The sequence below is a fragment of the Megalops cyprinoides genome, chromosome 2, assembly GCF_013368585.1.
Source record: "Megalops cyprinoides isolate fMegCyp1 chromosome 2, fMegCyp1.pri, whole genome shotgun sequence".
Taxonomy (NCBI): Eukaryota; Metazoa; Chordata; class Actinopteri; order Elopiformes; family Megalopidae; genus Megalops; species Megalops cyprinoides.
Genome location: NC_050584.1, coordinates 54,872,608 through 54,893,520, shown reverse-complemented (window position 1 = coordinate 54,893,520; position 20,913 = coordinate 54,872,608). Strand labels below are relative to the sequence as shown.

Here is a 20,913-nt window from a genome sequence, read left to right as displayed (position 1 = left end):
TGTTTTTCCATCAGTACAGGTGTAATCTACCTTCAGATCTTCCTTTTTGCACTCTGATGGTTTTTTGACCCATGTTATTCCTACTGGCCAGCTGTTGTTATATTCAAGCCTAATATTACCTACAAAATATGAGGTAAGATGTATTAGAAACAAACCAACAAAGCACTTCTCAATAACAGAAAAACACAGTATTAAAATATAATCTTCAATGATATCCAAAAAATAACTGCTTTATGGATGGAAAAAAATACATTTTCAGATTGCTTTTAATTGTTAAAAGCTTAATTATTCACTAGAATTAGATATTAATGACTGGATTAAACTGAAGTTATCCCACATATTTAATTCAATATTTATTATTTAATTTCATTATTATTAATAATTGGATTCTAAATAGGAATGTGATTGAACCCTGTAAGTTAATCATTTTCTGCAAAGCGCTTGTGATTTTTTGATGTGTGCATAATACATTAAAAGACATACCTGGGGGAATGAATTTTGTCTCATTTTTGGTAAAATTACACTCTTTAAAAGATATGGCGACGTCAACATCGGTGCAGATTTGACTCTGATTTATGCGAGCATGTTTCTCCTGCACATCAATGCCTGCTGCTTTAAATGATTTTTGAGAAATATTCCACTTGGTTTTGTAACGTATGGACATTTTTTCCACATATACTTCAATGTCATTTTCACCTTGGAAAAATAAAAAATACATGTATTAATGTATGTGCTTATAATCAATCCTCTCAACACATTAGATTACATCAAATTAGAGAAGGAAATGAATGCCCTTATGAAATCATCCATCACATTTAATAGTAATTTATTTACTATACTATACATCCAATATATTTTAGATGACATTAATATATTCATTTGGCAAATAATTATTTTTTACTGTCTACAACTGACAGTTAATACCATATTAATTTTTTGTTTAGGAAATCAGAGCATCACATGGATAGAGGGCAGAGACAATCCTATTCATATCCACAGAATATTCAATAAATTCAGACTCTTCCATGATCCAGAATCATCTACTAATGTACCATTCTAGATGAAATTCACCATAACTATGTCCCTAACTTACCAATAGAATCGGTGCTGAAACTGTTCTTTCCTGTCAGATTGCATGATCCTTGTTTTACATTAATGGTGTAATTAGTGCAAGGCTTCAAATTCGGAATGATATCTGATGTACTGTTGAATGTTTTACGCCGACTGTTTTCATCATCATTGTACTCCACATCGATTTGTCCAGTGGCATTGATCACATTGATATGCATGTCAGATTTATTTATTACAACTTGGAAGGAGCCTGCATACATCAGAAAACAAAAAAATACACTGTTTGCACAGTATTTCAAGAATCTGTCATAGCACAAAACGGTACACATTTTTCTAAGACTAATACAGACAGTTCAGCAATTAAAGCACAGGCATTCAAAAAAACATGAGAAAGGTCATCTGTGTAAGGCATGAAGTGCAAGGCATGCAAGCAAGAGGAAAAAGAGAATATTTAGTGGAGTTTAAGGGGAGTCAAATATATGATATCTGAAGATGAAACACATGACCATTTTACTGTTTGTTACTCCATTACAGAGTAGACACCTTGCTGGTCACATTTTAATAATGTTATTAGTAGGATCCACACTAGTATTAAGGTACAATTATTAGCAGAGATGGCCAGTGGAGAAACTGTAGGAGTACATGCCGACACAGCTATAGCATTAATATATTCTTGCATATCATCATTATCATCTCTAAAATTTGTAATGAAACTCACCACAGTAAGATGCTGTTGGGGGAGGGGAGAGTGGGTGAAAGGGAGTAAATAAAACAGTTAGAGCCATTGCAAAGCTAATTCAATCAAACAAATGTATTCAGATCAATTTACAAATGCATCCCATTAACTCCTGTGGTATGCCCTTCAGACATTAAGGCAAACCTGTGGGTGGAACAGTGGTGGGTATTGTAGTGAGTGCAGGCGTGGTCTGAGTTGGGGTTGTGCTTGCAGGGTCAGGGGTGATTGGGATTGAGGGCCTGGATGAGTTGTTTGCTTCTGGAAATGGAAAGTACATGTTAAACCTAGAGCAGAGATTCTGGCTGTCCCTTTTACAGTGGACCCATTCTGGTGGAGTACTGAAGCCACAGTACCTTCAGGGAAGCATGAGCCTGGACAGTTATGTATGAAAAGACGTTACCTGTGCTGGAGGAGGCATTGGATGAAGTGGGAGCAAGAGATGCGTGGGTGCGTGCAGGTGGGGTGGAAGACTGATTGCCTCCATCTGAAACTGCCAGGATTTTACAAAATTACAAGATACAGATAATAATACAGAATACAAGTGGTGAAGGGGTACAGGCTGCTCAACAAGTGGCAAAAATGGTGTAGCAAAAAAAGGGGGAAGGTGAGCAGCTTGCTATGGACTAAACACTAAGTCTATTATGAGTCACCATATTAATGGTAAATGTATATTCTGTGCAAAACAGTAGGAGCAATCAAATCATGGTCTACCTTGTCCTCACTTAGATATACTGCAGTGTGTTTCAACCAACAGGTTCTTCCTCAGGTAGCATGCTGTTTTGACCCTCTTAGTTGAAATATGTTTCCATGTGGGGCAAAGAAGCCTCAGATTCATTCTTTCCTATCTCAGTGCTTACTGCTAAACATTCGCAATGTATGCATTTCCTCATTATTTACCATTACATAATGTGCAAGTTTATGTCCAAAACAGTACTTCATGATTATTTTTCGTAGTCTGTGCGAGGCATTAGTCAGTGAATATGGCACTAGACCTGAATGTATTGTCATTCCTGGTTCATTGTTCATCATTTCTGATTTCAAATACTGAAACATTACCTTCTTGGTTTTGAGTGACATTAGATGAGGTGGACGGAAGAGATGTAGTGGTGTTTGCAAGGAAGGGGTCTGATGATGAGACTACGCAGCAGAATGATACCAGTTAGCTGACAAAGCATTACCACAGATATGCATTGTGTTCTAGTTTAAAACTAACAGAATAAGACACCAAGCACTGGAACATGACATATTACAGGACCACTAAGTCCTACTCAGGTGGTGACACATACATCCCATCAAGTGGTCGGGCACTGTTACCTTTGTTTGAGCTAGAGGGTGCATGGCTGGGTGCAAGTGAGCTGGCAGATGTGGGTGGTGCTGTGAACAAATAAATCAAGACAGTGAATGTGGTGAGTGGAGAACAGTGGAGAGTGGAAGAAAAAACATAAATAATGAAGTGGTGAGTGACAGTTGTGTGGAGCAGTGGGGAGACAAGCAAAATCTTGACAAGAAGTTAACCAAAGATTTCCAGGTTTGAAACCCAAGTGGGACAGTCATGTTGCACCATAGAAAAAGGGTCTAGTCTGAATAGGTTTAGTAAATAGTCCACCTAATGAGTGGATAATGGATAAAAATTAAAGCTCAAATCAAAACTGCACAAGTTTCCTCTGCCAAACAGAAGAGATTTAAGATCAGGCCTCTTTCTCTCGCTCTATCTATCTATCTATCTATCTATCTATCTATCTATCTATCTATCTATCTATGTCTCTGATACTGAATTAAGAAGTCATACTGTAAATATTCTGAATTTACCTTTGGAGTTCTCACTAGCGAGTGCAGCTTTGGTGAGTGTGGGTGAGATAGTGTCTTTTTTTCTGAGTGGTTTTCATAACCACCTGATTACTGTTTCTGTATTGAAGCCTCTACACTAATACAAGTAACCCACTTAACAGGTGAGGACATCATTGCAAAGTCATTGGTCAGGTGCAATGGTATGATGACAAGTGAAGAGGCCCAGATCATTGTTTACCTTGGTTTTCAGGGGTGTGAGGCGTGGTGCTGGTGACTGCAAGTTTGGGTGCGGGCGGTGCTGTGAATTACAACCATGACATGTAACCCAATAATAAAATATTCCCATAAAAACTTCTCATTTTTGAACCAGGATATGAGAAATCAACATTTGTTTCGTGGTTTCCTGTGCACCTTTGAAATGCTCAAGATGCTTTTGATAGGTTTAGCTGGATGGCATGACTATACCATTGCATTTCCATTGGTACAGTTATGGTCTGTAACAGAAGATAGACCAGAGTCTACAAAGGAATTTTACCTGTTTTGAGAGTGGTTCGGGCTGTTGTGGGAGCAAGGTTTGAAGTGGTGCGTGGAGGACTGGTGGGTGCTTTTACAAGAGTGAAAGATCATTAGGATCATTTGGACACTATATGGACAAAAACCATATTTCCATAATTTCTTTACATTCACATAAATAATTAGTGTCATTGTTTTCCAATAAGGCCACACAAATATTGTCCTGCTATATTTTTCAGAAATCTGCATAAATGCATCTGTGTGGTTGTTGAAGCACCAAACCTGGGGCAGATTCATAAAAACACATTTCTGATCGAACTATATTATCTCATACATTTATGACCAAAGATTGCTGTGGATATAGTAGTCTGAGTATTAATGACATGGTAATGTTTACTGCATACGCCTTGGAGTGCTGTCATTTTCCATATTGATGTAGATGCCTTTCAAGGGCATTCAGTGAAAAATTAATTGCTTTAGTCTTTTGTACCATTTTAAGATCTGTGTTTGAACAAAGGGGTGTATTTATACATAAAGGTAACAGTAAGGTCAGGTAATGAATGAAAAAATGAATTCAAGAAATGAAGTGACTTACGAGTAGATGAGGAGTCGCCTGAAAATGAGAAAAAAAAGAAAAAAGCAAATTGTCAGATTAATAGTTCAAGTCATTTCAATGCAGAATGATGCAACAGCTTTTTGTGCATTTTACATTGACTTCCTCCTACTTCTATTTCTACAGAATGTAGCTTGAAAGGAAAAGGGCGGTGTTAACAGTGGTTAGCAACCTCAGAATTTGTAAATGGCATAACCTGGTTGCCATGGCAGCGGACTGTGCAGACAAACAGCTCGATTTCAGCACTTCAACCACAACTTCCTGAGTATCCACTACATCCTCCACTTTTCTGAGGCTTTTCGCTTTCAGTTTTGGCAACTTTACATCAACATAATCAGTCTACACTCTGAAAAGAGCATCTAATAGCCTTCCATGCTGTGCTGGAATTCCTACATACTAATGACTGGTACGTAAGACTTCCAAAGCTGTATAATGTAATACAGGAATATAAATATCTTACGGTATTCATAAGATATTTGTATTCCTGTGTTACATTACAGCCTGTGACTGGCATAATCTTTTTCATAACAGGAATAACCAGTAATTTATACTTATGTTTCCAATAGTTTTCTTTCCCTCTCTTAACTGGCTGCTCATCCACTCATTAACTGAGAAAGGTACTTATTGTGTGTGCCTGCGGTGAAGGAGAAGCCTTGTCTCTCGGCCTCGTTGTACAAAGACAAGGGGGTGAATGTTGGGAGTCCATCTTGGGAGGTCACCCGGGGAGTATTTTTTTTTACATTGGCCCAGGGTTTGTGTTGGTCGTGTATTGGAACAGTACACTCCTGATGGGTATGTTATTGTACTTGCATGTACGGCCAGGAGCATGTTAGTGGTCCTGTGTGCTTTACACTGGCTTTTGGTCATGTGTGGATGATGGTTTCCTTGTTCGTGTAACATTTTGAGTTGTTTTGCTGAATTACCTTTGTACTTGGCTTCTAGAGTTGCTCTGGGTAAGAGCATCTACTGGATGTCAACAATGCAAATGTAATGTTAAATGTACCCATCTTGTGTCTCACACTGGATGAGAGGGTGTGCTTAATGTCAACAATGTAAATCCATTGTTAAATATATTTATCTTGTACATTGCTCTGGGTAAGAGTGTCTGCCAAGCAACAAAATGTAAATGTTATTGTACAAAACTGATTACAGTCCTAAATGAACCTTCATGGACATCTAGACTACAGATGAAATATGTACCACTTTCCAAGAAAGTTGATTCCTAGCAACAATGTAATACAAAACTATCCTATTTCTGAGATAGATTACTCTGTGTTGTAAGAAATAGTGTCTATGTACTAAAAGGGAGACCACAGCCTCTTTGTAAAATCATCAGATTTTTTTTACTTCAATTGTGTTCACTAATCACTAATATATTGTGATGTTGCATATTATTTCAGGATTGCTTGCTGAAGGCACATTTTGCTATTATGAAACCTAATATTATCAAAGCCAGAATGCAAGTAAATTTGATAATATATTTAGCCTGGACTTTCCTGTTCAAGCACACAATTTATGAAACATTTTATGATTTTGTCATGTTCACATAGATCACAGATTAAGGGAAATTAAGAGATTAGTATGTGTGAATTTGTGAGAATTACAAATTAAAGCATACAGTCACAGGCAATGAGATTAATTGTCATTGTTGGGAGCCCATCAGGAAGAGTAAGCACCAAATTAATAAAAACAAGAGCTGGCACCGAGCAACAATGAGTTTGCAAGCACAAGTAAGATGGAGCATACATTTGGAAAGAGCTTTTTGTCAAGACACATGTCAGGTGATCCAAGGGGATAGAATTTTCAGCAGCCTAACCGAAAACATGTTTGCTAAAAAGGCCGTCTGTCAAATTCTGATGCAGGAAACATTTGTATGACCATTCCTGATACATTTTCGTAACCCACAGCTACTTTCTGAAAACCTACAGAGCACAATGATCATAATGGACTAAACCAAAGTGACCTACAGTAAATTTGTTTAGGGTCTATTCCCCTTTCAGGAGTATCAGAGGAACATGAAAGGGATGAATCGGGATGAAAGGCCAATTGTAGCCAGACACTGATATCGATTGAAAATGTTTTTGTGTGTCTTGGCAAATCATTATTAATCATTTGTACTTGTATGTTCTAGCTTTGGCACTACAAGTTTTAGAAAATAAATTACTGAAAGGAGTTAGACTGTAATAGCAATTGTGTTTCTAAGAGCCTGGAGTTACCTGCAGAGAGTTCCAACAAACTTGTGTGTTCCTACTTGATGACAGATGAGGATTATATTATTTAAAACATGTAAAGATCTAATCCACCTAAAACTTATGTTTTTATGGCATAAAAATTGCCTTAAGAGGATATGATTTGCTGCACTAAATACATGTACATCAGTGACTTATTGCTAATTGCCCTGTTCTGCTCAGAGCATTCTCTAAAAGCATACCTTCCAAAACTTAGTTGAATTGATAATGCACTCTGTTTAGACACACCTCTATATGCCATTTCTGGCTATAAATGTAAAGAAAATTGAATAATTTAAAAATGGCAGGTAATAAATTTCCCCCTTACTATGTTTACATATATGCAGCGCAGGTCAAATATGAATAAAAGTACTCTAGTTTAAAAGCATAAAAGGGCTAATGCAGAAATATGTACTTTAAATGCCTTTTTACAATGCATCTTTAGCTGAATGCATTTCCAACGTTTAAGTACATCTGTTACCCATAGGAAACTGGGGGTGTTCAGCTAAGTGTTAATTCAATAATGATTTTCTACACAAATTTAAAATGCTTACAAATAGCATTATTTTTGAGGGTGTTTTTTTTCCCTTTCATATGGTGATACTGAAGCGACTATAGATACTCATAAGTCAACAGAGAACATAATACTGTAGCTCACACTTCCTGTGAACAGCAGCTCTGCTGCTGGAAGAATAAATAGTCACAGGATGTGGGTTTGCTCTACACTCTTCTCAATTGTGATGCTGCCAGCAGCATGCTTTCTGCTGCGAGAAATTGAGCTGGTCCACCCACTGACTGCAGCCATGAAACTTGTGCATTAGAACACCCTGGGCCTACTTGTATTTGAAAGGACATGCATTTTTTTTTCAGATGATTATAATGATAATTACCAGCATATAGTATTTCAAGTATAAACAAACTATTATGTAGTAGGTCTTTGTTTCCTGAACAATTTCAGTAACATCACGATGTATTATCTTTCTCTATATTATGTACGTACTGTATACCCAGAAATACACTTTATAAGCGGTATGTGTGAATCTTTGTAGGAGAATAAATATAAAGACCTTGGGAAACTGATGAGATGTTTTCTGGCATCCATTTGATTTATTGATTGATTGTTCATGTCTACCCACAAGGCATAAGCACAACCTCAACTTCTTTCCGAGGGCTGTGTGCATAAAGGTAATGAGGTGATTTAACCTTTTGAATGTCAAGCTTGGTAAAAATCAACGTAGAAAACCACAAAAAGAGCAATGTCCTGTACATTAAGAGGGCAACACATTTACGACATTGATATGTTTCCTAGATGGACTGTGTCAGTACACAGTCTTTCACAGTCTAACTTGCCAAAACCTCACAAGAAAAACAATGTCTGTCAATAATGGGCTGTGACCCAAAAGTCATTACGCCTCCCAAAGACTGAGAAAAGATCATATTCTGTTCTCAGTTGTGAAACAGAAACACCGGCATCATTTTCAGGTCAGGTGACCACACAGCGGTCCAGTGCACAATAAAAAAGTGTATGATAGCTACTGAAGTCCACACAGTGATTGATGATAACCTGACTATATGATGCTGCATTAATGAAGGCTCACCCTGATGTGACAGCATATACTGTATATCCTCATATCTCACATGTAACAATGACTTTCTCAAACGGTGCTTATGGAACAATTACGCTATGGACACCCCACTTGCCGATCCTGAGCCCCGGTGAACACTGGTGGAATGACCAGGGACGTGTGGTATTGGAAATTAGCGAACAGACATGTCCTTCTGCAATCTTTGCAAGAATAACGGAACACAATGCTACCATGCAGCATCTGTGAGCTGGTGCAGACTATGCGTCACGGTAATCCCCTGGTGCTATCTTGGGTGGCAAAAGCTGCAGCCACAGCGGGTCAGCAACCGCTTATGTTTAAAAGCTGTTATGACTTCACTGGTATTTTGCTAATTCATATGTGGATATAAATGGAATTATCTCACTGTGTGCCAGCTAGTGTGTCCAGTCATTGGGTGCACATTACGATCACATTGTTTAGGTGCAGACCTAGCAATTTGGCTAATTGTTCATTCCTCTGTGGATGTATATTGCATGATATTTTCACAGATAAAAATGGAACAAAATCTTGCACAAAATGATCCAAAGCCACTTGGGATGTTTCAAGATGGTGGAGCACATAGATTATTGTTGCTGGTAGTTTTAAGTTTTGTTTTTTTTTTGGGGGGGGGGGGGGGGTTGTTTTGTTTTTCTTTGTGAATCTGTAATTTCGTAGTCCTAGACAATGACAATAAAGCTCTCTTATCTTATCCTAACTTATCTGATGTTATCTCATCTTTGCGAGTGAACCATCAATTAATTTGGATCATTAATTGACAACTTGGGACATGCATTAAATACTGTTAATCTTAAAGCATAGTTTTTTGCCACACCAAATACAGGAAAGGTCACATGGAGACTATCAATTGCCTGCAAGTATGGCTATACATACTACCAGCATTTTCAATACTATTGATGACAGATGTAATTCAACATAGTTAAGTTACCAGTGCCATATGGGTTAAATAAGGTTGACCTGCTACAACAGTGATTTTTCTGATATCCTCTTCCTAATAAAAAACTTTGTGGATCTGTGACAGGTATTAGTGGAATTATTGGCTTTGAACATTCCAGATTGGAAGCAAAAGGACAGATTCCAGTATACCAATGGTACAAACACAAGAGTACTGGAACTCTCAAGTAGAATTACTGTTACTTAAGAGAATATTTACTTTTGAAGAATCACAAGTGTTTGTCCTGGACACTACTTGAGTGAGAGGAAAAAAAAAAAAAGAAAAAAACATACCACATTCAAAAGCACTCGGGTAAAAGTACTTTTGCATTGCATTTTTGGAAGTATTGACCATGATGTGTAAATTACTAAATTACAACTCATTTCCTTTACGTTACTAGAGCTGTCCTGTGCAACACTATGTTAATTCTAGGGATGGGTCATGATTTTGAATGAATAGTCATTAAATTATAAAAAAAAAAATTGAATAGTTTATGCGACTATCGTCTTGTCTTAAAAAAATATATTTTCCCTTGTTTGTACCGGCGCCTGGTAGTAAGTAACGTGTTACTACCGTTACTAAGGTTACGGTAATGCACCTAAAAGCTGTTAGCCAACCAGCATTAAACAACAAAAGAAGAAAAAGAGAAGAACGCCTTACTACCAGGCAGAATTCATTATACCCTGTGTTTTATAGGGTTTTTGAGTTTAACAGTTTAACCCTTTACAGTCACACCGGCGTGATTTGCCATTTAGCCTGTATGCTAAAACCAGTGCGATTAGGACATTAGATTCTAGCTAAATTTAGCTTTGAAGAAACAGCAATTTAACGTTAAAAAATATAGCTAACGGAAAACTATGAGATGCTGAATAACGCTAATGAAAACATAACGAACCATGTAACGTAACACGCGCGCTACATAGCATAAAAATAAGTTATGTGCGAAAGGGTTAATTAGATTCTGTTGTGGATTCTAGCTCATTCAGTCAAGCACTGCATCACTAAAGAACATGATATCAAAATACAAAGACAGAGTTGTGAAAAGCGTGAATGGGTCTCTTTCTCTCTGTCTCTTTGTGTGTGTGTGTATGTGTGTGCGTGGGGGGGGCAATCTTTGAAGAATGGTCGAACAGTTCCCAGTGAATAGCGTATAGTATTTTTGGTTGAAATGCCCATCCCTAGTTAATTCATCAAAAAGAAAGAATGAACACACACACTCTAAATGTTTAGTTTCATTAGATATCTCATTAATGCAGCTGGCAAAACTTTTGAATGTGGGGCGCAGCAACACTCTAACACTAGCTAGCTAACATATATCATACAGTACATGACTGATGTGTCTTGCTTGGAACCAGGGTTTGAGAAATAGTGGGGGGGTGGGGGGAGGCGTTGGTGTTTAGGTTTTGTCAATGTTGTTGCGGGGGCGGGTGGGGGGGGTGGTTTAGGTTTTGTCAAAATTACACATATAAACATTACATACATAGAAAGAGACCTGTTGCTATTTACAAGAAACAGGCCTACTATTATTGATAATGTCGACTACATAAGCTGTTTTTTAATCAATGGCCTTGTGTGAAATGTTAGCTAGCCTACTAATATGAAAGAAATAGCCTAGCCTTCATCATGGCCAGAGTACGCATATTTAACATATTTCATAAAATTGCCTTTACTGCAGTCGCTGTACTAGGTTACTGTTTTGAACGTTTCTTACAGATAATGGCATAACTAACATTGCCTTGTCTTACCGAATGGTATGCTGCCAGTTCACACACAAGCCACCTGCTGCTGCCAAGGTGCGTAAATTCCAAGTGCTGATGATGTAAGGGGCTGCGCTCACGTCCTCTCTCACAACTCTCACATACAGTGGACACTAAATAACAATTCTAAACTGAATTAAGAATGCACTCTTCTCAGAGAAGTTGTTCTCAACCACTGATTTTTTTTTTTTTTATCCAGTTGTATTAAGCTTCAAATCTTATTTTTAGCTCTAAAAAAATTCCTGAGGTCCAGACCTTGGTGACCCTTATAGTTGGGTACGGACATGGTCTCATGGTAACTTAAGTAACTAGCTAGCTATATCTAGGCAGCTTTCAACCTCTCAAACAGTTACTATTACAGCTTTTGAACTCTACCCCTACGTCTGTCCTCGGGTTAGAGCAGGAGGCACTGATTCTGCTCCCTCTGAATTTTACAAGCTGAATATTTCCTGATAAGCTGATGTTCCCTCCGTGCCCTCCATTATCACAACACCCAGTCCATAGCTAACCCAGCCTGCGCAAACCTGTCTTTGACCAACGAGTGCCGAAAAAAATTTAATTGTTCAAGGTTTGTGCGGCATTTTGATTTTGATTGGATACTACCTATGGCGATAGTAGGTTGCCTGATATGGCTAATGGCACGACTTCGGTTGTTTTCTGCACACAGTTTCAGATAATGGAGTAATGAAGGGTGCAACATTGCCTTGGGATGCACTGTGTGCAACCAAGAAAATGTGATGGACTCAATCTGACGGCAGGTAGTGGAGGTAAAAGTACATCTTTCATTCATATTCATATCTTTTATTCACAATATACTTAATAATAATAAAAAAATAATAAAAATAAGAGTACTGTCACTTAAAAATATTCAAAAAAACATAAATCCTGGGGAAAACTATTCAAGTTCAACATCAGGGGTATGTTTAATCAGTTAGGTGGATTAAAAAGCCCTTGTTCTCTTGATAAGTTGAATATAGTTCCTGTTTTGGTGTAACAGTCAGAAGGTGAAATCATTTCACCTTTGCCCATCGGCTTTCTGACTGACAAGATTTTTACAGTCCAAGTCACTTGATTGTATCAGTCAGTCACCAAAATTAAAAATAAATGCTAATGTTCATACCTTGTATTTGTTGCTGTTAAACATTAACTTGTGGTAGGACTTGAAAAGTGTTATGGCCATACTCACTGGTCTGGGAGTGTTGTTGGCCTAGTCTCACACTTTTGTTCATTTAACTAAACAGATACACTTATGTTCTATTTTTGTTGGAAGTTGCTCTGGATAAGAGAATCAGCTAAACGTATGTAATGTAGAATTTATTTTCAGTTTTACTCAAGATTCTTCATGAGAACTGCAAATTAGAGGTTCATATTTTGTTGTCTTGGAAAATGTACAATTTACATATATACACGCATATCGAAAGGGACAATCAAAGGAACCATTGGACCAAATGAGGCGAGGCAATAAAGTGACATTTTCAAAAAATGAAACCAAATAAAAATACATATATACTATGTGCTGTTGCTATGTAACATAAATTAAGTGTTTTAAAACAAAGCTGTGGCTGATTTTCTTATCAAATGTCATCAGTAGCATGACTGCCAAAGAGAAGTGAGAAACTACCCACCAGGGGTGAGAAACTGTACTACTGACAATGCAGGAGTGGGAGGCAATTTGCAGTCTCCACCTACAGAGTGACTGAGTGTGTGCGTGCACGCTCATGCGCGTATGTGTGTCCATGTGTGCATATATGTGTGTGCAGCAGAGAATTACACTGGTCTTTCCCACAGCTTTCATTTCCATGCTACTTTCCAAAGCATATCCCACTTTCTTCATAGTATTACTTTGTATCACACTCCTCTTGGCTTAATCCTACCTTCATGCTATCAAAATTCTATTGATATGCAAAATAAGGTAATGCTTTATATATGAGAGACACACATAAACTACAGAAAAAATATTCATACATACGTGCCATGTATACTCTACTCTGATTGTGCAACTGTTGCTGAGAAGGCCTTACAGGACAAGCATTGTGTGCTCTGTTTACCATGCACAGTAGTCCAAAGGGCCCAAATCACAAATAATCAAAAGCAAAGTCGGAGAAGGATCCAATATGATAACTCAAAATTTGCAGCCATAGCCCAGTTCATGTATTCGCTGTGTAACAGTTAACAATAATGTTCATGTCACAATGTTCTGAAGCCACATCATTCTACGCATGGTGAAAGCTTTCGTGAGGTCGCACCATGAAATGAGAATGAGAATAATACCCACTTTGCTGTCCTGGTTTCAGACTACTTTTACTGTATGATGTCATCATGGAAACTAACCCACAAACAGGAAATACTGCAGGATTTTGATGCCAACAGCACATCAGACTTCGACTGTAGTTTTGTTGTCAATCATTGTATCAAATTAGCAGTGGGGAAAAGTTTCAGCCTTGAAATAAGGCCTTACTAATACCAAGTAAGGCCTTGAAATAAGGCCTTACTAATAATGTTGTATCAACGCAAACACGAGGTGTCCGGCAGTTCATTTTCACCTGCCTGTTACTGAGGGTTTATGAGGTATTCTCTCTTACTCACACACAAAGAGTTTGACCCAACAAAAGATGAACGCCTCGCTCTTTTGGCTAATTGTCCTGAACAATCAATGAGTGAACTAAACACTTCCTCAAGACCTGAGGTAGCCTCTCCCAGACAGGCAGTCAGTGCATCAGACTATGTCTGGGTAATAATATGCCATTTCTTCATTAACTGTTAAATATCTATAACATTCATATGAACAAGATGCATTTTTGCATCTACAGAACAAATTACATGAGCAGCAAACTATGGTCAGTTATGGACAAACACAAACACGTGACATAAAAGTTACATTTCACTTAACATTTTGCATGGCAAATAATATAGTAAAAGCGTATGGAACAGAGAACTTTAACAATTATGTTTGCATTAGCACACTATTACAGGAAGAATAACCTTCCCTGTCAGCTGATGTGCTTGACTGAGTCTTTATCATATCTATATATAAGTGAGTATATTAGGCCCATTCTCAAGATGCATTTCTCTCACTGTCTCTGTTTCCCTCTTTCTGTGTTTTTCCCTCTCTCTCTCTCTCCATTTGTGTGCTAAAATGTGTCAGACTTTGCAGAGTAGATGTGTGTATAAGGGGCAGGCAGGTGACATGACAGATGTTATTTTGGTCTATCTGTAGTTCATCTAGCACTAACAGATTATATAAGTAATATAACACTATCGTGTTCAAAGTCTTAAAATATTATCACTATATATACAAAGAACAAGCAACATGAGGTTATCAGTATGAAGTCTGATGTTCTGGTGCATTATTCTTCAGATATTACTTATGAGGCCTGTTGAAAACAGGAACCAGCTTCTCTATTTCAATGCTTCCCTTTTCTCTCATTTTCTCATTTGCCATTTTAGCAAGCTGTTGCTGACGGGAAAGGAGGTATTAGTCAAGATCAAAATGGAACAAGGAAGTGGTCTGTGCTGTAGACCTGAGCTACAGCGACCGAAACATGTCACGGAATCAAACTTGCTCTAAGGCAAGAAACACATATTACGTATTATTCAGGCGCTTGCAACTAATATAAAATAATCAGAAACCTCAGTACACTGGTTTTAGATATTTCAGTACATACATTTACTGTCACTTACATCAGTACACACATGTAACAGCAACAGTGAATATTTTAATCAAAAAATAATTATTTTAGTATCAGTGTTTTACAGGACTCTGAATTTTAACTGATATAATCAGTTGATCTGATATATGAAGTGATATAATTTTCATTACTTTAACGTGACTTCAATTACTTCAGTTTATTAATTAGTTTAGTTTTCCACGCCTTATATAGTTAAACCATTCATCAGTCTCTGAAAATGTGCTTGTGTGAACATTTTCCATGGCATATGTGCTTTACTATAGTATTTCCTGTGGCAAAAGCATATATAATGTGGGGTGACAATACAGAAATAAACATCCCTCTCTATAATTATGTCCATTTGGTGCCTGAGCTGAGACAGTCATCATAATGGTGGTTAGATATTTCCTCAATATGACACTAATGGCTACTTTTATGAAGCCAAATACAGAAACCAAATTTCAATCAGGTCATAAAGTAAAATACATTTTTACAGCACTACTATAGCATGTCTGGCATGAGGCCTAAATCCAGTCAGAAAAATTGGATGGAAATATTGTACTGACGAATGTGTGTTTGAGTTTATTTTGGGACATAATGCATTTTCATCCATCGTAGTTGTTCCAGATTTTGTTTTCGACTGTTCTTATGCATCAGTTAAATCCTCCTTATATGCCATCATGCTAATGAGTGTGAATTTGATTTTGTCAAACGTCCAAAAAGAAGGCAACCCCAGGGGTATTCACAAATGGCCACACGGGAGTAACACGTTGTATGAATTAATTCTGTTTAAACACACATTTCCATCTGAAATACACATATCCTACAAAAGAGGGTGAATTACAAAATTTGTGGAAAAAAGAAGTATTGCATTATTACATATTCTACAGATTAAATGAATGGACTGACCTGAACCCCCTTGAGTGGGATGTACATATCCTTCTATCTGACATTCTGTCTCATAAAAAATACTAGGTTACTGCCTGTTAAAATTTTTATGTGAAAGCACGATAATTGTTTATGAGCATGAAATGTTACTTAAAGCAGCATACCACTGTGGTACATGAAGTGATGCATGAGGCAACATTTGAGAGCTAGACACTTCAGCAATGGCCGAGGATGAGTACCAGAGACTGTTCAGTGAAAGTAAAATTGGAGAGACACACCCTGATGTAACTCTCCTCAGACAAGTTCTGGTCCAACTGCTAAATTTGGAGTTTGTCCCTACCACTTATACAAACTGTGATTATAAACTTGCAGTTCAGTAATACTCAACTTCACACTGCTAAATCAGGCCTATCACCGCTTTTTCATTTCAAAAGCACTTTATGATTTGAGAGGATCAGTATAACAGAAGCATTATAAATAACAATACCTTTATAATATTATATCAAACATATATGTATCAAAATAAGGATTCTGTAATGCAAAAACATAAATCTTCCAAAAGGAACTATGATCGATGTTCCACTCAGTATCAAAGACACACGCATAGTTTTGCAGGGGTTTTTTGCCATGATTTTACTCTAAACATCTTACAGAAAATAATATCCCATTGCTTCTGTCATTTGCAGCTCCATTTCTCAGAAACCATAACTTTCAAACTTCTCATGTTACTTGTGCTCAAAAGCAACATTCTCACATAATACAGTGAGCATAGAATTTTCTTCAACACATATCAAACCATATTAAAAGCTTTTTAAAACTACATTATGTGCCATCCCTAAAACTGTAAGTGGGTCAAGCCAAAAATCAGTCTTCCTGCATCAGTGTACTCATGTGCAGCATAAAATAAACTAGCGTCAATTTTGTACAATTTTGCTTAACTATGCTTACTATGACATACACACACACTGTCAGTCAGGCCTAAGGAAAGTATTAAGATTAGCAGAAATATTTTAAAAAAAAAAGCATGAAAATAATTAATGCCCAGATACTTACAATTGGTCAAGCCCAGCAGCCCAGCAAAGAGCACCAGGATCAGTCCATAAAGACCTGCCATGTCCAGGAATAAGCCGCACCCCTCAGACACACCATACGTCCTATTGAAAACCAGCACAAGATTTCAGGGCAAAATTTCTTTTTTTTTAAAGAGTTTTAATTTTTTTGTTTTTAAACTGCAAATAAAAATCAATGGCGCGTTCCACATACGTTTTCTTGCCTGTGTTATCAGTCAGCGCAGTTTCCTGTGTGTGTTCTCCGAACCCTCAACCTCGCTTCTTGTCATGCAACGGCGAATGATGTCAGAACGAGAGTCTTACCTAGAGCACTGCACTTAGACTCCTTCTTGACAGGAAGTTGCATTTTTGACTGCGCCACGATGTGCCTTCCTCTTCTGTTTCATTTCTTCATTACTGAATAACCCAAGATACTGTCGTTAATCTCAACTTGTAGGATTCTTTGAGTCACATTTATCACTAAGAGAACAAAACACGATAAGATACCTTCAACTATGTTCGTTCCCAACAGTGTAAACTGATGAACTTATTCAGCTATACTGCCCACATACCATGTCTTCTATGAAGGGCACCTGGGGTGTGATTTAGTTTTTTTTTCGTTGCTTACTGTCAGGCTGAATGCAATCCCACTTCCAGAAAAACATAATGATTCCGATGATAATTATTAAAATGATGAACATTTTAAAATGAACATTTTCAGATTATCTCCAAAATTTGTAAAAAATTTACAGTTTACAGATTAAACTCAGTGATACCCATTGGGAAGACCTTTTTCTTTTTTGCTTGGTTTCACAACATGAAATGATATGAATGAATCCCCAGACACATTTTTAATGCCCAGTGGAACACAAATCGGAATGGTGCATAGAGCACTCCATAACAGACATTTTGGGACAAGTATTGATGAAAAGGCCTCTGCATGTGACCTTTTTGTGTTACTTTCAACAATGGCCATGACATTGTCCCTCCCACTACAGAGGAGGTGACACCCTGAGGTGAGTCATTTCAAAAGCAGTGAGTAGGGTTGTGTTGGCAGTGGGGGTGGTTACAGTGAAACACTTTCTATTCGCTGCAGTGGCCTTCACCATGTGTCCAGCAACACCAACCTCTGAAACGCCAGGTCAGGAAGCTCGCAAAGAGACAATACGGTGGCCATCTTTCAAGGAAGTCCTTTTGTCATCGCTGTGTCACGTCATGTGTCTAGTCTTTGCTCATTTACTGTGGAAGATATGGCCCTAGGAGAACAGTGTCATCATGCTGTGCTCTTCCCAGAGAGAACCGAACATATGGCTTTCATAAAACTGAATTTATTTTCCTTTATGTTCCCCTCCAAAGCATTTATGTGGAGCTTAGATCTCTAAAATCTTCCTTGATACAGACATTCAAAAGGACGAACACAGCTGCTGTAACCACATCCTTTAACCTTATTTATACATGTGGAAAAAGTTGATCAAAGCCAGCAAACAACCAAGGGATCAAGCAGTGCAGAGCAAATACAGCTAGCAAACTGTTCACTGGTTTGCAATTCAATAGTACTATGCCAAAATTGCTCATCTGTTACATGTGGTATCTTGGACAGGTTCTCCTTTTTTAAATCAGCGTTTACAACTGTGAACCACTGCCTTTAGGGTGAGCAGGGTCCATGAGCAAGCTTTAACTCAGAGACTCTGTATTCCTCAGTATACTTTCAGATTTATTGGTGTCCCAGATGTATGTACTGTACAGGAGCCTGACCCACAGATGCACATAATATTGTTCCCCATTGCAATTCATACAAACACACACTGCCTCTCTTCCTTCTCTTTCTCCCTCAGGGGACTTAGCACTGAATCCCAGATGTAAGATCATCACCATCTTGGGTGCTATTCCAATTCTTATAAGGCACTTGAAAGGAGTGCCATCTGCCCCTCAAGCCCTCAGGGTTGCTCCCTCCAATGGAGTCTACCAAAAATGGCATTTTGATGTGAGGACATGCTCCATAATAATTAATGACACACTTACTTCCATGAAAAATAAACCTATCTTAATGTTACCTAAAAACAAAACTAGCATACAAATGTCACAAGTGCTGTTTTGCCAGTTTGATATTGCTGAATGAAACTGAAGCCCATATACATAAAATAAAACATTTAGCTTGCTACAGTAGCTACCTTTATTAATAGATAAAGAGCAAGCTATGACTTATAGACAAATACTCTGCCCAGCAAAGTTTGTAGTAATGGCTGTAGCGGAGCGAGTGGGGGGGCAGAGAGTGCGGTGGGCACGGTTCTTCCAGTTACAAAGGGGCCCACCTTGGGCCCAATCTGCCTGACTGAACATGCATTTTTTTTCCCAATTTCTCCGCTATTTGGAATGGCCAATTCCCCAAATTCTGGAATGTCCAATTTGTCATCATCGATGTTCGGTCTCATTGCACAACCCTCACTGTCAATCCGGGAGAGCGCGGACAAGCACGTGCCCTCCTCCGAGACACATGATGTCAGCCACAGCTTCTTTTCACACTCCGGTCCACAAGCTAAGCTAGCACAGAGCCGTAGCACTCAGTCTACACTCAGAACGAGTGCTTTTACCGACTGAGCCACTCGGGAGCCCTGACCATGCATTTTTGTTGTTTAGTTGAATATTTTGAATAAAGTTTGTTTGTGTGTCTTGATTGCGGCGAAAAACTAAAAAGTCAGACTGAGGGCGCAATGGTTTCAACCGACAAGTTTCTCGCCGCAATATTTATTTTGAATGAGCAGAGACACAATAGAGTTACAGAAAACTTTATTTGCTATCCAGTACCCTTGTGTAAGTGTACAAACAGAAAAATTACGCCCTATGTTCGAGTCCCGTAGTAGGAACTAGGCAATCGCCGGCTGTCTTGTTTTATTTCCCATGGCCATCACTGCTGACGGAGCCGCAGTATTTAAAAATGGTCTCACGCAATGAGGTGTGCTGAAATATCATGCCTCATTGTAATCCGCATTTCTCTCCATTCTGCCCTTCCGTCTCCGTAGGTTTCCCCTTGGATCTGTCTTGCATCTCCATACAGCCTATAATAGGCTGTATAAGGGCCCACTACAGGTCCTCGCCCCCTCTGCAATGAGCCATCAGCTCAGTCCCTGAGTAATGGTATTTTGTATGCATTCATAGATGGAAATTTTTGTGAGCTAACGTGGGGACTGTATTGGTTTATCTTGTTGGTGTTAATGAAGACATGGCAACTGACGGGGTCGCTCCTCTCAGATGCAATCTCTGTCTGTACTCGTACCTCAGTGGTGGAACAAACTTCCCCCAGGTGTCAGGACAGTGGAATCACTGGCCATCTTCCGACGCAGACTGAAGACTCACTGCTTCGGACTGCATCTCAGTTCCACCTCAATCCCTGCCCCCAGCACCTGCTACTTGTAGTACTTGCTGTTCACTTTACGGGCAGTATTGTTTTGGAATCTGAGATCTAGTGACTGTGATGTATGGTAGTATACTTGGCTTCCCTTGTCTAGTCATGTTGCACAAGTTAACTTAGGGTAGGGCTTGAATAGTGTTATGCTCACACTCATTGATCTGGGAGTGTCATTAGCCTGTTCTGACACTATTGCTCATTCAACTTGAATGAATACACTTGTTTTGTTGTGCTGGAAGCTGCTCTGGATAAGGCCATCTGCTAAATGAATGTAATGCAGTGTAATGTAAGATGGCACAGCAAAACACAGTTTCACTCTGAAATGATAAAAATCTGCTATAGTAGTCTTGAATATTAAAAACTTCTAACTACCATTGGTAGTAGTCTTGTGTGTGAGGACATCACTGGGAAATTTAGCTAGCTAAACTCTCTCAATTTGTTTTCAATCTGAATTAATATTCTGGGTGTGGAAACATTTTGTAAATCTTTCCTTCAGTGTCCCAAGACATTTAATAAAAATGTATGAGGGACCTTATATACTGTATATTTTGAAAGTAGTGTAGTGAGTGCATTTTGATGTACATATGTTCACAGCTTGCTGTGATTTGCCTGATGGCTAAGGATGGCCCATTGTGCCCCT

The 20,913-nt window shown here is 38.3% G+C and overlaps 1 protein-coding gene across 3 annotated transcripts; it reads right to left on the bottom strand.

Annotated features, from left to right (window-relative positions):
- Positions 1-1,807: 1,807 nt before the first annotated feature.
- Positions 1,808-17,162, bottom strand: LOC118773208 (flocculation protein FLO11-like). 3 transcript variants are annotated; one of them, XM_036522042.1, is made up of 9 exons: positions 17,082-17,162; positions 16,872-16,972; positions 4,704-4,721; positions 4,131-4,199; positions 3,834-3,893; positions 3,122-3,181; positions 2,864-2,944; positions 2,208-2,297; positions 1,808-2,065 (listed from the first exon to the last, which is right to left on the bottom strand). In XM_036522042.1, exons 2-9 carry the CDS (start codon positions 16,930-16,932, stop codon positions 1,941-1,943), a joined length of 564 nt encoding a protein of 187 aa, XP_036377935.1. In that variant the 5' UTR covers positions 16,933-16,972; positions 17,082-17,162; the 3' UTR covers positions 1,808-1,940. The 3 variants fall into 3 exon arrangements, with proteins under 3 accessions (XP_036377935.1, XP_036377938.1, XP_036377936.1); XM_036522045.1 differs by lacking the exon at positions 2,208-2,297; XM_036522043.1 differs by lacking the exon at positions 4,131-4,199.
- Between the last annotated feature and the right edge of the window lie 3,751 nt (positions 17,163-20,913).